At 39.7% G+C, this 14,268-nt stretch overlaps 2 protein-coding genes across 2 annotated transcripts in view; one reads left to right on the top strand and one right to left on the bottom strand.

Moving 5' to 3' along the window:
- The window catches only part of LOC106931292 (general transcription factor IIF subunit 2-like), a 49,850-nt gene that overhangs the window by 13,626 nt on the left and 21,956 nt on the right, over positions 1–14,268 (top strand). The window lies entirely within an intron of this gene.
- Positions 10,855–13,336, bottom strand: kctd4 (potassium channel tetramerization domain containing 4). Its single transcript, XM_015009348.2, has one exon. The coding sequence runs from the start codon at positions 11,886–11,888 to the stop codon at positions 11,112–11,114; it is 777 nt and encodes a 258-aa protein (XP_014864834.1). The 5' UTR covers positions 11,889–13,336; the 3' UTR covers positions 10,855–11,111.

Below are 14,268 nucleotides of genomic sequence, written 5' to 3'. Positions count from 1 at the left end.
TAAGTGATATTTGAAATGTGACTAAATTTTTATAACAACTGAAGGTGGTATTGTTACTTGATTGTGTTATAAAATGGCACTTTGTGAATGGAAAACACATATTACCACCTCTTTTAAAAAAGGATGATTGAAATAAAAGCCACTTTTTAAATTTTTTTAGAAAAATAAAATTGGATCTGGTATGAAAAAAATTAAGTATTTAATTCCTAAGCCATATCATCCAGCCCTCCTATCCATGTGTATATAGTTTTTAGTTTTGTGTCTTTTTTTGACTTTTTTTAACAGTTTAATTGGTCTTTTTCTGCTGTCTGATTCTCAAAGTTAAAGTTAGCAGCCTGGCATTTCTTCCCCCTCATCTTCATCATCTCACCTCTGCTCCTCCGTCAGAGCTGCTGCTTTTTTGGAGACGACAGATAAGAATCGGGGCGCTGTTAGTCATTTTCTGGCTCAGCGATGCCACGCGGCTGAAGCCACGCGATAAGGACGAGCCGTTTGCCTGGCAACAGGTGGAAAGATCGGAGCAGGATTGTCGAGAGCGGCGTGGGTTTGTGCTGCCCTTATCAGCCCGTTTGGCTGCCTCCGATGAGGCGCTGCTAATAAGGAAATCAGTCACTGTCATAAAAGATTCAACAGGTCGGATGTTGGTGACAGTTTCCCGCCAGGGGCTTTTATCTTTCTTCGTATCTTGATGGTTTTTGCGAGCGTTTTGCTTTGTCGTCGTGTTATTGCAGAGTGAATTGTGCATTTGTTTCACCTGATGAAAGTGGGAGTCATAAAGGACAGAGCTGGTTTCAGAGAAAGCACAGTTAGCGGTAAAAATGAGGGATGCTGTTCATTTTGAGCCAGCGGATTTCTGCTCCCCACAGGGATAAGCTCTGCAATTAAAAAGTTCAAATAGGCAGCGAGAAGAAATGTAACTTCTTTCATAAAGGTTTTTTTTCTCCTTCAAGTGGAGGAAAGGAGATTAGTCCTTTTCAAAGCTCGGGGAAAAATAAATTTAAAGGTTTTCACTCCCACAGGCCTTCCATAAATGGATCATGACACATCCTTGCTACACATTGTTTGAGAATAAGCCAGACTAGACTTGTTTTCCTCATTTGCTGTGGCGTAGACGCCTGAGCTGCGGCTTTTATTCACCAAATATTCAGCTGGAGCTTTTTCTCTACTCTAATGTACACACAGAAACAGATTTTTATATATTCGCTTTTCACTTCTCTCTTTTAAATCATAAAAACGTTTAAGAGAAAAACAGAAAAATACAAAATCTTACCAAGTATTTTTGTTTAATTTGTAGTGCATTTGAAATAAGATGAAACTATCTTACAAGTAATGTTTTAGCAAGATATAGATGCTTGTTTTAAGTCTTAATATTGATTTAAAAAGTAAATCACTAGATTTTCTGGTAAGATTGTGTGTTTTTGCAGTGTAATTAGGAAAATGCAGTTGATGTTATAAAGGAAAAAATCGAACCCAATGAAACTTGCCTTGTATAAAATATAACTGCTCTTCAGTTATTAACTTTTTTTTGGTTGGTTTTATCAGGTTCATCAGCAATGCGCAAACAGCAACGCTAATGTCTCATTTAGAGTTCTAACATAAGTTAAATTCAGCTTAATTGTTGAAGTTTTTTTCATCGATTGTTAAGAATTGAACTAAATTATATCCATGCTCTTAATTTGAAATGGCTGCAGAAGCTGGATTTCCTGTCCTCTTGTTGTCTGCCTGTGATGTGGCGCAGCAAATTACATTTAATCTGTACCCAGAGTGCTTTGCTGCAGAACAAGTGAACAATTTAAAATCTACTGATGTCCTGTGAGCTTTCTGGCAGAGTTGACAAAACTCAACCACTAGAAAACTCTAGAGCGAGGATGTCCAAAGCATGGCCCAGGGGCCATTTGTGGCCCTTTGAACAATTTCACTACAAATTTGGCCTTCAAATATGCTTCTTTTGTTTTAAAAAAAAAATTACCAGGATAATTTCACTGACATATTTAATTCTTTCATAATAGAAAGTGTTACAGTATTTTTCTTTTAACAGCCACGTTTACTTTTAATTTTAGCTACATAATAAGTAGGGCTCTAAACATCCAGTAAAGCAAATTAATTCTTCTATTAAACTTGGTTAGTCGAAGGGTTTTTGTTATCTGTTGTCTTAGGACAAATAATGAAATTTAGCTATTGTGCTGTTTTGCTAATTGTGTTAATGTTCATTTATATGCACTGTCTTAATCAAATACATTAAATTAAATTAAATTGGAAGCTAGCTCTCATTTTGGTTGCTGGGAAAAATGAAAGCTAAAAGATTTTCTACTAAATAAACTGAAGGAAAAAATCCTCAAATTAGAAAACTGTTTGTCTTTGCTTTTTATTAAGACAAAAAGAAAACATTTGTTTGATTAAAATATTCCATTAATTTATTATTGAATTGTTAAAAAAAAAAAATTGGTTGGATAAACAAATATGACAAATATGGGCGCCTTAGTAATTTCAACTTTCTGTTTTTTTCCAAAAGTTTGGACTCCCCTGGCTTGGAGGGAATTATTTTTCTATACGTTGAATTTGGATAATTTTTCTTTTTTAATAAATGATCATAGATCATTTTTGCAGTTATTTTGTGTTTCTGTTTCCTTTAAATCAGTTCAATCTAAAACTGATTTTAGACCAAACTGAATCTGCACTGTAAGGGAGCAAATACTTCTTTACAGCACAGTGTATTTTTTTTTATAAAGTTAGTGTTGAGGTCGTGCTTTTCATGGAGTATGTTGAGTGTTTAAAAGGGAGTTATTTGAATTTTACATAATGATATTTAGTGTCATGAGGAGTTTTATGTAACCGGCTGAAAGCGGCTGTTGTTATCCCTGCTGTCTGTCCTGTAAATATCTATAAATAAATAATGGTTGGAGTTTCTGTTGGGTGAACGTTTTTCTATTCGTATTTTTAGCTTAAACTGACTGAACTTAAAGTTTTTTCTTCCTTTAAAATGAGAAACTGTTAAAGTTATTGGCATCATGCCTTTGCTTTCAACTGCAAATGTTTTGGTTAAAGTGTTTACTCAGTCAGGGTGCCGAAGCCAAACCTTTTCCATTGGTGGTCTTGCTCTTAATTGACATGTAACCATAGTAACGTTGGAAATAGAGGTGCTTAATGTTGTTAAATATTCCTGAGTGCTTGATTGCTGCTGACTCGCTTTCCTGTGTGGTTTTACATCTTACAGGACTTTAAATATACCAACCACTGGTAAAAAGTGCAAGGCAAAAGTATTCAAACCCGCTGAACTTTTTTTTTTTTTTCCCAAAGGGTCACAACCAACATCTTTAAAGGTGACATATTATGCAAAATTCACTTTGTGCAAGATTTTCATACTTCCATTTGGGTCAGAACTACTTTTAAAAACAGGGCAAGGACATAAAAAAAAACAACTTTTAGCTGTTTTTTGGTGACAAGTTAATGTTTTTTATAGTCCGAAAAATGAGCCATTTCAATAACCTCCCAATTATTAAGTCACATTCCACAGGCTTTGCCCTGTTACCTAGCAACCCCAACCCAGCCCAGCCGTGTTACCTAGCAACCCAAGCAGAACTCTAGCACGTAAAACACAAAATCTTACCAAAGTGTTTTTGGTCCAGTTTCTAATGCAAATATCTTAGTACACTTGAAATAAGACAAAACTGACTTAGCAAGAAGCTTGTTTTAAGTCAATAATTTATCAATATTATTGAAAACGTACTAGTTCCACTAGCAGATTATAACATGAAAAATGTTATTTGTTACATAAGCTTTTCTTTTTACTGTTACTTGAGTAAAGATATGTTGAAGTTATCTCACACCTATTTGAGCAGTTTTTGGGTGATCTGAAGTTATGTTTGATGTGCTTTTCCTGTAATATCCATCCATCCATCCATTTTCTTCCGCTTATCCGGGGTCGGGTCGTGGGGGCAGCAGCTTCAGAAGAGAGGCCCAGACTTTCCTTTCCCCAGCCACTTCTTCCAGCTCCTCCGGGGGAACCCCAAGGCGTTCCCAGGCCAGCCGAGAGACATAGTCCCTCCATCGTGTCCTGGGTCTTCCTCGGGGCCTCCTCCCGGTGGGACGTGCCCAGAACACCTCACCAGGGAGGCGTCCAGGTGGCATCCTTACCAGATCCCCGAGCCACCTCAATTGGCTCCTCTCGACGTGGAGGAGCAGCGGCTCTACTCTGAGTCCCTCCCGGATGACCGAGCTTCTCACCCTATTTCTAAGGGAGAGCCCTGCGGAGGAAACCCATTTCGGCCGCTCCGAGCCGCATTAACGGTGACGGAAGAATAATAAATAATAATAAAGAGACATTCTATTGGGTGTAGAACAATAGGTGCCTGCCATGCAGTCAGTCACTGCTCTCCTTATGCATTGCTTATGGCAGGCCCCAATAATAATAATAATAATAATAATAATAATTGATCAATATTGATGAAAAAGTACTAGTTCCAATGGCAGATTATTGCACTTATAACATGGAAAAAATATCATAAGTGCAATAATCTGCCAATGGAACTTGTACTTTTTCATCAATATTGATAACTTTTTGTTATAAGTCAATAATTTAACTTGCTAAAAAGTTACTTTTAAGTTAGTTTATCTTATTTCAAGTGCACTTAGATATTTGCTACAGAAACTGAACCAAAAATACTTTGTAAGATTTTGTGTGCAGTTTAGAGTTCTGCTTAAGTTGCTAGGTAACAGAGCTGAACTGGGCTGGGGTTGCTAGGTAACGGCGTAGTGCCTGTGGAATGTGACTTATTAATTGGGAGCTTTTTGAAATGGCTTGCTTTCCAGACACCAAAAAAACCATTAAGTTATTGCCAAAAATGGTTAGGTGTTTTGTTTTTTTTGTTTGTTTTTTGCGTTTTTTCTTTTTTCTTTAATAGTTTTCTGTGTACAGTCGCAACTCTTTCAGTGCTCATCTCCCCCGATAGGTCTGGAGAGTTAAACAGTAAACCAGCAACTGAACCCCATATTCAAATTGATGCAGAAACAGCATAAATATAAGCATCAGGTTAAGTTAAAGCTAAACTTTTGGTTAATAATAACATTAAAAAGGGATTTAATCTCTGCTGTACCACTTGATGTTAGTGTAGCTACTTTCACTGATGATGACACACATCGGGGTGCTGTGCAGAGATATAAAAAGAAATTCTCCTTGAGGGAAAAGGGCAGCATTTATCTCACAGACTGGCCCACTTTAGAAATGCCAAACATGTTCACAAGATCTGTTCGCGTTTAAAGGAGGCGCCTTCCTGATGACAACCAGCTTACTGCAGGTGATGTGAAGGTGGAAATAAAACTATAAGGCTGATGTTAATGCGACATGTTTGACCGAATTGAAAGAGAAATAATGATGACTACTGGTAATGGACAATTAGTTTATTGGGTGTTAACAAGCTACATTTACTTCAAAGTTTTTGTGAAAACTGGCCTAGATGAATTTTTGCAACACTGTACTGAAGTATTTTTATTATGAAGTGTTGCTACTCTTTCTGCGATTTGGAGACTCAGTTTTCCTTCTCCAAATCCGGTTTTGTTCACGGCGAGTTTACGTGCAGCAGCTCTATTTCCCTCCTTTAGTGCCAGATTGATACTCAACTTAGAAGCTGCATCATATGAGTTTGAAAACATTTCTCTGTCGTGCCTGCTGCTAGCATGTGCTTGTTCTAAGTGAAAATTAGCGCGTTCCCTGGTGGTTGAAGAAAAATCCACAGAAAAGCCTCATGTTCAAAGTGTAGGAAAAAAGCAGCAGCTTATAGTCCGGAAAATACGGTAGGTGAAATTGGATAATTTCCACGGCACACCTGACGATTACTCACGGTACACTAGTGTGCCGCGGCACAGTGGTTGAAAAACACTGACTTAATTGATCCCAAAGGGAAAATTAAATATAGTTGTAAGTCATGTATATATATTTACTTACATTCCTTTATTTGTCTTTGAGAGAGCAAACTTCTATTATTTTACACCACCTTCTGCATGTTACCGGTACTTGAAAATGGTCTCAAAACAATGTTACTGTTTATCTATTTTGAACAGTCAGTAAAAAGTAAAAACAGAAATAGCAGATGGACAGTCATAATGACTGGCAGCTGTGGAGATGATTCAGACGACTGTCAGATTCTAGGACCCTCTCACTATGACTCGACACTGGACTATGACTCAACACTGGACTATGACTCGACACTGGACTATGACTTGTCACTGGACTATGACTTGTCACTGGACTATGACTCGTCACTGGTCTATGACTCGACACTGGACTATGACTCGACACTGGTCTATGACTCGACACTGGTCTATGACTCGACACTGGACTATGACTCGACACTGGACTATGACTCGACACTGTTCTATGACTCGTCAATGGTCTATGACTCGACACTGAACTATGACTCGACACTGGACTATGACTCGACACTGGACTGTGACTCGACACTGGACTCTGACATGGAACCGGACTATGACTCGACACTGGACTATGACTCGACACTGGACTGTGACTCGTCACTGGTCTATGACTCGTCACTGGTCTATGACTCGACACTGGTCTATGACTCGACACTGGACTATGACTCGACACTGGTCTATGACTCGACACTGGTCTATGACTCGACACTGGACTATGACTCGTCACTGGACTATGACTCGTCAATGGACTATGACTCGACACTGAACTATGACTCGACACTGGACTGTGACTCGACACTGGACTGTGACTCGACACTGGACTCTGACATGGAACCGGACTATGACTCGACACTGGACTATGACTCGACACTGGACTGTGACTCGACACTGGACTGTGACTCGACACTGGACTGTGACTCGACACTGGACTATGACTCGTCACTGGACTATGACTTGTTAATGGTCTATGACTCGACACTGGTCTATGACTCGACTCTGGTCTATGACTCGACACTGGACTATGACTCGACACTGGACTATGACTCGTCACTGGTCTATGAATCGACACTGGTCTATGACTCGACACTGGACTATGACTCGTCACTGGACTATGACTCATCACTGGACTATGACTCGTCACTGGACTATGACTCGTCAATGGTCTATGACTCGACACTGAACTATGACTCGACACTGGTCTATGACTCGACACTGGTCTATGACTCGACACTGGACTCTAACACAGAGCAGGACTATGACTCGACACTGGACTGTGACTCGACACTGGACTGTGACTCGACACTGGACTCTGACATGGAACTGGACTATGACTCGACACTGGACTATGACTCGACACTGGACTATGACTCGACACTGGACTATGACACGACACTGGACTATGACACGACACTGGACTCTGACACGACACTGGACTCTGACACGACACTGGACTCTGACTCGGAACCGGACTGTGACTCGACACTGGACTCTGAGTCGGGACCTGCCTCCGAGTCGGGACAGACCTCTGAGTCGGGACCTGCCTCCGAGTCGGGACAGACCTCTGAGTCGGGACCTGCCTCCGAGTCGGGACAGACCTCTGAGTCGGGACCTGCCTCCGAGTCGGGACAGACCTCTGAGTCGGGACCTGCCTCCGAGTCGGGACAGACCTCTGAGTCGGGACCTGCCTCAGAGTCGGGACAGACCTCTGAGTCGGGACCTGCCTCCGAGTCGGGACTCGGGACTCAATAGGAGAGGCTCTGAATGAAGAACTGCCCTGAAATCAAAAGTAAACCAAACTCTGTCTTTAGTATTTGCCGTTTGCAGATCATTTAGAGTGCATGCATTCACTTAATTCACTGTCTAGTAATTTTGTTGTGTAAATGGATTAACAATATTGCTCCTCTGGCTCCAGCTTAACGCTGTTGGTCGGTGTTGTCACAAAAAGCAGCCTTGTTACTTTCTGACATCACAAACTGTGCACTGGGTTTTGTAGAGACAGTCGAGGCAACAGTTGCAGATAGTTATTTTTATTTGTAAAATATTCACATTTAAAAGTCATAGTTGTGACAACTGGCTTTCACAGAGGCTCACAGCGCTGACAACCACGCGGATTATTCAGTGCACATGCATCATGCTGCATTCAAAGCCCTTACAATCATATCACAGTTCTTTGCACTTAAACATTTTGGTGAAGTTTTATTTTATTCTGTGCTTTGTCTTCCCCCTTCAGGCTCCAGACAAGCTAATAAACTGAACACAAGCTATTACACCAGCGAAGCACACACACACACGCATTCACACACACGCGCTCACACAGAGGCCGTTATAAAAGCTGAATGGCACAACAGTGCACATCACGGCTGGTTGTGAAGGCTTTTGCTAGCAGAAGCGGATCCAAAGCTGTTCAGGACGGATTATCCGGATTATTTTGAGTTCTGGAAATGTAGACTGCAAATTTTTGATAGTGAAATGCTGTAAACTTTGTTTATAAGCCACCACTGTGCAGGATGCATGGCTGGGTACAAGTTTCAATGTGTTCACACCGTTTTAAAGTCTTTGTAATGAGACGCCAGAGCTGTTTTCTCCTGGCTTAAACGCTCCCCTCTCCCACCTGTTGATGATGAACACATATGAACTATTGCAAGTAAGACAGCCTTGGATTTTGGAAATATTTTCCGTCATGAAAACACAGAGTGGAGCAGCAGCCTGACCTGGATCGGTGTATCAGAATAGATAGTCAGACCAATCAGTCCCTCCAGGAAGTTGCTATAGCAACTATTAATGGAAATGCAATTAATAATTTGCAAACTTTGCACAGATGTGCAATTTTCACAACTTGCAACTTTTCCACAAATCTGGCACCTTAACGTTTTCTCTTTCCTTCTTTTCTGAATTTTAGCCAATCAAAATTTAACTTGCTGTTTCACAAAGTGTTTCAAAAACTTTTTCTTCTCTCTTTTTCTTCATTTAAAAATTATTTTGAGACACTGTCAGATTTGACTATATTGTGTTCATGTTGCTTTCAATGACCAATATTTAATTCTTCTTTTTGCATTTAACAACTCGTCTGGAAAATGTTTTTATTTGTTGTGTTGCTATTTCAACTTGAAAATTTTATTTGACATTTTTGTCTTTTTTGGGAAGATTATGTGCAGCAATTTATTTATTTGACAAGACCAAAAAAAAAGCTTGATAAATGTAAACTTTTTGAAAAAATTGCTTAAAAATCAGTAATTTTTAGCTGTAATAATCATAAAAAAACATTGCATCATCCTGGAGAGACTGACTAATTCACCAGCTAATATCAGTTTTTTGACCTAAAACTGTAAAACCCAGAATGACAGAAAAGGGACATCATATTTTTCTTAAAGTCTGTGTCTCAAAATTAAATGATCAATTTTATAACCCGTATTGATAAATTTTACAGCAGTAGATTTTTTTTCTTAATTATTTCAAATAAATGAACTGGATCATGTCACACACTTATGTTTGAAAATGTGCGTAGTTAAAAACCAAAGTGTTTTAATTAAGATTACCATATCAAAAGAAGCTGTTACCAGACCGTATACACTGCAAAAACATACTACCAATTGCTTTTGTCTTACTTTTTAGTGAATATAAATTATTACACTTAAAATTAGACTAAAACTATTACAAGTAACTTTTCAGCAAGATATTAAAGTTAATAAGACTTTAATGCAAAAAAAATCTAGTTCCACTGGTAGATTATTTCACTTATAGCAAGACATTTATCCCATGTTATAAATGAAACCCTTTTTCATTTTTAATACTTTTTCCATCAATATTAAGGAATTAAGGACTTAAAACATCTGGATGCAGATTATCAATCTCCAAATGTAAAACTAAGCAGAATAAAATCAGTTTTATTTTTGTGGCCAGAAGTTTCCAAAGTTCAATTTAGCATAGTTTTGACATTATCCTTTTTTATCTGGTCCTAATGAAGTATTGAACACTTTTAATCCTGTTATATTTATATTTATTGTGTGTGTGCCTCACCTCACTGTAAATCTACCCAACGGTACAAAAATAAAGTTGATTGATTGAAATAAACTAATATTTTTTGCTGAAAAGTTACTCTTCAATTAGTTTTGTCTTATTCAGGTGATCTAAGATATTTGAAGTAGAAACTAGACACAAATATTAATGTGTTGTCAATCAGACAGAGTTCTTACTACTTATAATCTGTCTCTTTTTTTACACTGCAAAAACAGACAGAAAAATGAGCTTGTTTTCAGGCAATATTTCCTTTATGTTGATGAAAAAGCAGATTATTTCACTTATAACAAGACATTTTTCCCAGTTTAGGAGTGAAATAATCTGCCAATATAACTATCACTTTTTCATCAATATTAAGAAATTATTGCCTTAAAACCAGCTCCTACATCTTGCTGGAAAGTTACTTGTAAGATGTTTTTGTCTTATTTCAAAACATTATACTAACTACTAAGATATTTGCACTAGAAACTGGACCAAAAATACCTGGCAATGTTTTGCGATTTGCAGTATACTGTTTGTATTAATTGACTAAATGAATTTCAATCTTTGTTAGTTTTTAATTAGACAAATTACAAATTTTCCAGGGACAACAGATGAAAAAAGGCGTTTTGACTAATTCAGCCGCATTAACAAACATTAACTAATGTAAAGTGTCTCCAACAAATAAAAAAATGGAGGTAAAAAAAACCTAAGATTTTCTGTTTTTGCAGTGTTTTTGTTTGTATTTATTGACAAAATTAGAAGAATTTTGTCTAATTTTGGAAATTTCTTGGAAAACTAGCGTTTTGGCTAACTCTAGCTCAATTACAAAAACGTTGATGTGCATCGCCGCCCTACCAAATAAATTAAAAAATTTAAATTAAAACTTTGTGTTTTTGCAGTGTACTGTTTGTATTTATTGACAAAATTTGTATAAAGTAATTTTAACTTTTGCTTTTAAGCTAGACTAGTTACTCATTAGCATTTTGGCGCATTTACCAAAATGTTAATTAATGTGCATCGTCCCTTCAGAATAAATTTAAAACTTAAATCGTGTTTTTGCAGTGTATGCCTGCTGTTCAGTAAATACATACGACTCAGTCCGTCAGTCTTCTACCACGTTACACAGAACAACACCTACAGTACCTGGTGGCTGTTAACCCCTTCCTGCCTATCCTGCCTCCTTCCTATTTGACGAAGTGCAGGGCCTCTGCTGCCACTACCGAGCCCTTGCTGCTGTCTAGCGCGGTGACCAGCTTGAAGCCCGCCTTCAGCGCCAGCATCACCGTTTCCAGTTTGAGGCAGTCCAGCGTACACACGAAGGTGCTGTCCTCCTTCAGGACGAGCCGCGAGCCCGGCTCCGACTTGATGAAGTGGCGGAACTGGATGACGTTCGACGACACGACGAACTCCTCTGGGAAGCCGTCGAGCCGGCTCTTGGAGATCTGCACCAGCCGCCCTTTGACCTTGTCGATGAAGCCGGCGTCGCTGCAGTACACCTTCAGGCCCTGCGACCTCTCGTGGCTGTCCGTCACCTCCAGGAAGGCGGGTTCGCGCTGGGCGGCCCGCTGGTTCTCCCACTCGCTCACCGCCTCCACCAGTTCGCCCAGGCGGTAGAAGTCTGCCTCGCGCCGCAGGAGCCCCGCCTCCCGGAAGTCGTCGGGCAGCTGCAGCTCCCCGGTTCGCAGGTAGTTGAGCACATGGCGGAATACGGGGCCGTCCCTGTCGATGAATGGGTTGCCCATGGAGTCGGTGTGCTGCACCGCCTTCTTCCCATTGGCCAGCTCCTCCAGGAAGGAGCCCAGGTGTTTGGAGAGCGTGGTCCGGTGGGCGGTGTACAGGAAGCCGCCGACGTTGAGGGTGATGGTGCCTGACGACGGCTTCTTGAAGCTCTTGCTGGGCTGCAGCAGGTCCGGGTTGATGTGCCTCAGTTCACTCTCCATCCTTCTGAGGTTCCATTCCATTCTCCGCCCGGCGTCTCCCCCTCCGGCTCGGCTCCTGCGGTTTCGCTCAGGCTGGACGGTGCTGTCGGCTGCCGAGTGGCGCGGATCGGCGGTGGATGGGCGAGCGCTGAGTGGTGGAGTGGGAGCCGAGAACAGAGCGGCTCTGTGTGTCGCTCCTCCTTCCCTCCGTCTCTCTTTAAGAGTGGGAGTGCTGCGGCGTCACATTCAGGGAGGAGAAACGGGGAACAAATAACAGAGAAGTGTGAAGCTCTCTTTCTTTCTTTCTTCCTTTCTTATCATCAGTCCTAAATTATCTTTTTGGGTAGAGGAAAACAAAAACAGTCACCGCTCACCAGATGGAGAGGGGGCTTCTATAATTTTTGAGGTGTGAAAGTGTCAGACTTCTTGTGAGTCTGAATATAAATCTCCCTCCTTGCAGCTGAATCCATCTGTTTACCACACATTACTACGTGAAGTTGAATCTGTTTGAGGGGAACGCCAGATCGGCCCGGCCCGGTTCTGCACGTTTCTCTGGCCACGACAGCCAGGAGTGAGATTGGAGCATTGCATAAGTAAAAGAGACAAACTGGAGACGGATTAATATGATCAGTCCCAACTACAAATCGATAAAGGATCCATCCATCCATCCATCCATCCATCCATCCATCCATCCATCCATCCATCCATCCATCCATCCATCCATCCATCCATCCATCCATCCATCCATCCATCCATCCATCCATCCATCCATCCATTTCCCCTTTTTCCTCTCTTTTCTATCTTTTCTCTTTTTTTCTTTTTTCTCTTTCCCTCTTTTTTCTCTTTTTTCCTCCTTCTGTCATTTCTTTTTTTATCCTTTCTTTATTCTCTTTTTACTCTGTTTTTCCCTTCAACTCGTTTTTAAGTTTGATGTGATATTTGTTTTTAAACTGTTTTTATTGTGCAACTAATAATTTTGATAAAACGTTTTGCTAAAAATCAAAATATTTTTTCCTTTTTCTTTTCTTTTCTTTCCTTTCCTTTCCTGCCTGTTGCGGCCGTCCGTGTTTTGGCTGGTCCCTCCTTGTTAGCAGAACTGCAGACGACGGGCCTTTTGCTGCGAGCGCCTCACGCCACCGCTCTGTGATTTCATGTGTGTGTTTCAGGCTCCCAGTGCAACTGTAAAAAATCACACTTCATATGAAACATGAGAAAACACACAGAGGGTCCAGCAGCGCTGTGGGCTCGTTTGATGGGTTTGGTTTCTGACTGGCAGAAATCTGTGACAAAAACATAAAAAATGCACGGGCAGCCTGCAGGAGGTTGTTTTTGGTGTTGGCGAAGTGGCTGTGCTTCATTTCAGAGGTGAAAAAAGTAACATGGTGGAGTATTGTGCTTTGTGTTGCAGCACCGTTTGGGTTTATTTCCAAAGAAACTCTGAATCTTTGCTCATTAGCCTCTCCTTTCTGACAACCAATGTGTACCGATGTCACGCTTCAGTGGCCACACGGTGAGTTCAGGATTTTTAACCAGTAATCCCTCTTATAACGGATATTTCTTTCCATTAAGTGAAGAATTAGATAGTAATTCAATTAAAAAATTAAACAAAGTTGATAAAAATGCAGAAATCACAGTGCTGTATGTTAGTATACACAGTTGAAACAAACTATTTTTAGTCTGTAAAACAATATTTTTTTGCTTTATAACAAAACACGCCAATAGTTTATTAATGGTGAGCTTCTGCTACTCTTGTTAAAAATGGCAGTCATGTTGTGGAGGTCTCTGATTGTTACTGATAAGCAGAAACATTAATTTATTTAGTTTTTACATAATGTCTTGAAATTGTTCTTTTCCGGATTAAAATATGTGTGTGGAACTAAAACTCTGATTGTCCTAAGATTTTCATTGTTTTATTTTTTTATCATCTGTATGTTGATGAATAATCCCACATAATGCATGAAACCTTTGAGTTTCCTGAGCTATGAATTTTATCTGCTTCTGTTTTACTTTTTGAAGATTCATCAAGCTTCAATCTCACTCTAAAAATTTCTCTGTTCTGCAAAAATATTCCAGTGCACTGCAAAGACAGAAAATCTGACTACCATTATATTTGGTCCAGTTTGCAGTTCAAATATATCAGTACACACAAGTTGAATTGATGAAAAAATACCAGCTCTCTTGTTAAAAGTGAAATAAACTGACAGTGGAATTAAACACAATAGATTTAAAAAAAAAATCTATTTTAAGGAATTATTGTCTTATAACAAGCTCACATTCCTTGCTGAAAAGTTACTTGTAACTCAGTTTTGTCTTATTTGAAATGTACCAATATATTTCTACTAGAAACTAGACTAAAAATAATTGGTAAAATTTAGTGTTTTGTAGTGTACAGACATGTTGTGACCAACTTATTGCTGTTTTT

Source organism: Poecilia mexicana, unplaced genomic scaffold (genome assembly GCF_051168715.1).
Source record: "Poecilia mexicana isolate PSO_F unplaced genomic scaffold, ASM5116871v1 scaffold_2, whole genome shotgun sequence".
NCBI classification, from domain to species: Eukaryota; Metazoa; Chordata; class Actinopteri; order Cyprinodontiformes; family Poeciliidae; genus Poecilia; species Poecilia mexicana.
The sequence above is the reverse complement of the archived record's forward strand: the minus strand, read 5'-3'. Positions and strand labels throughout refer to the sequence as shown.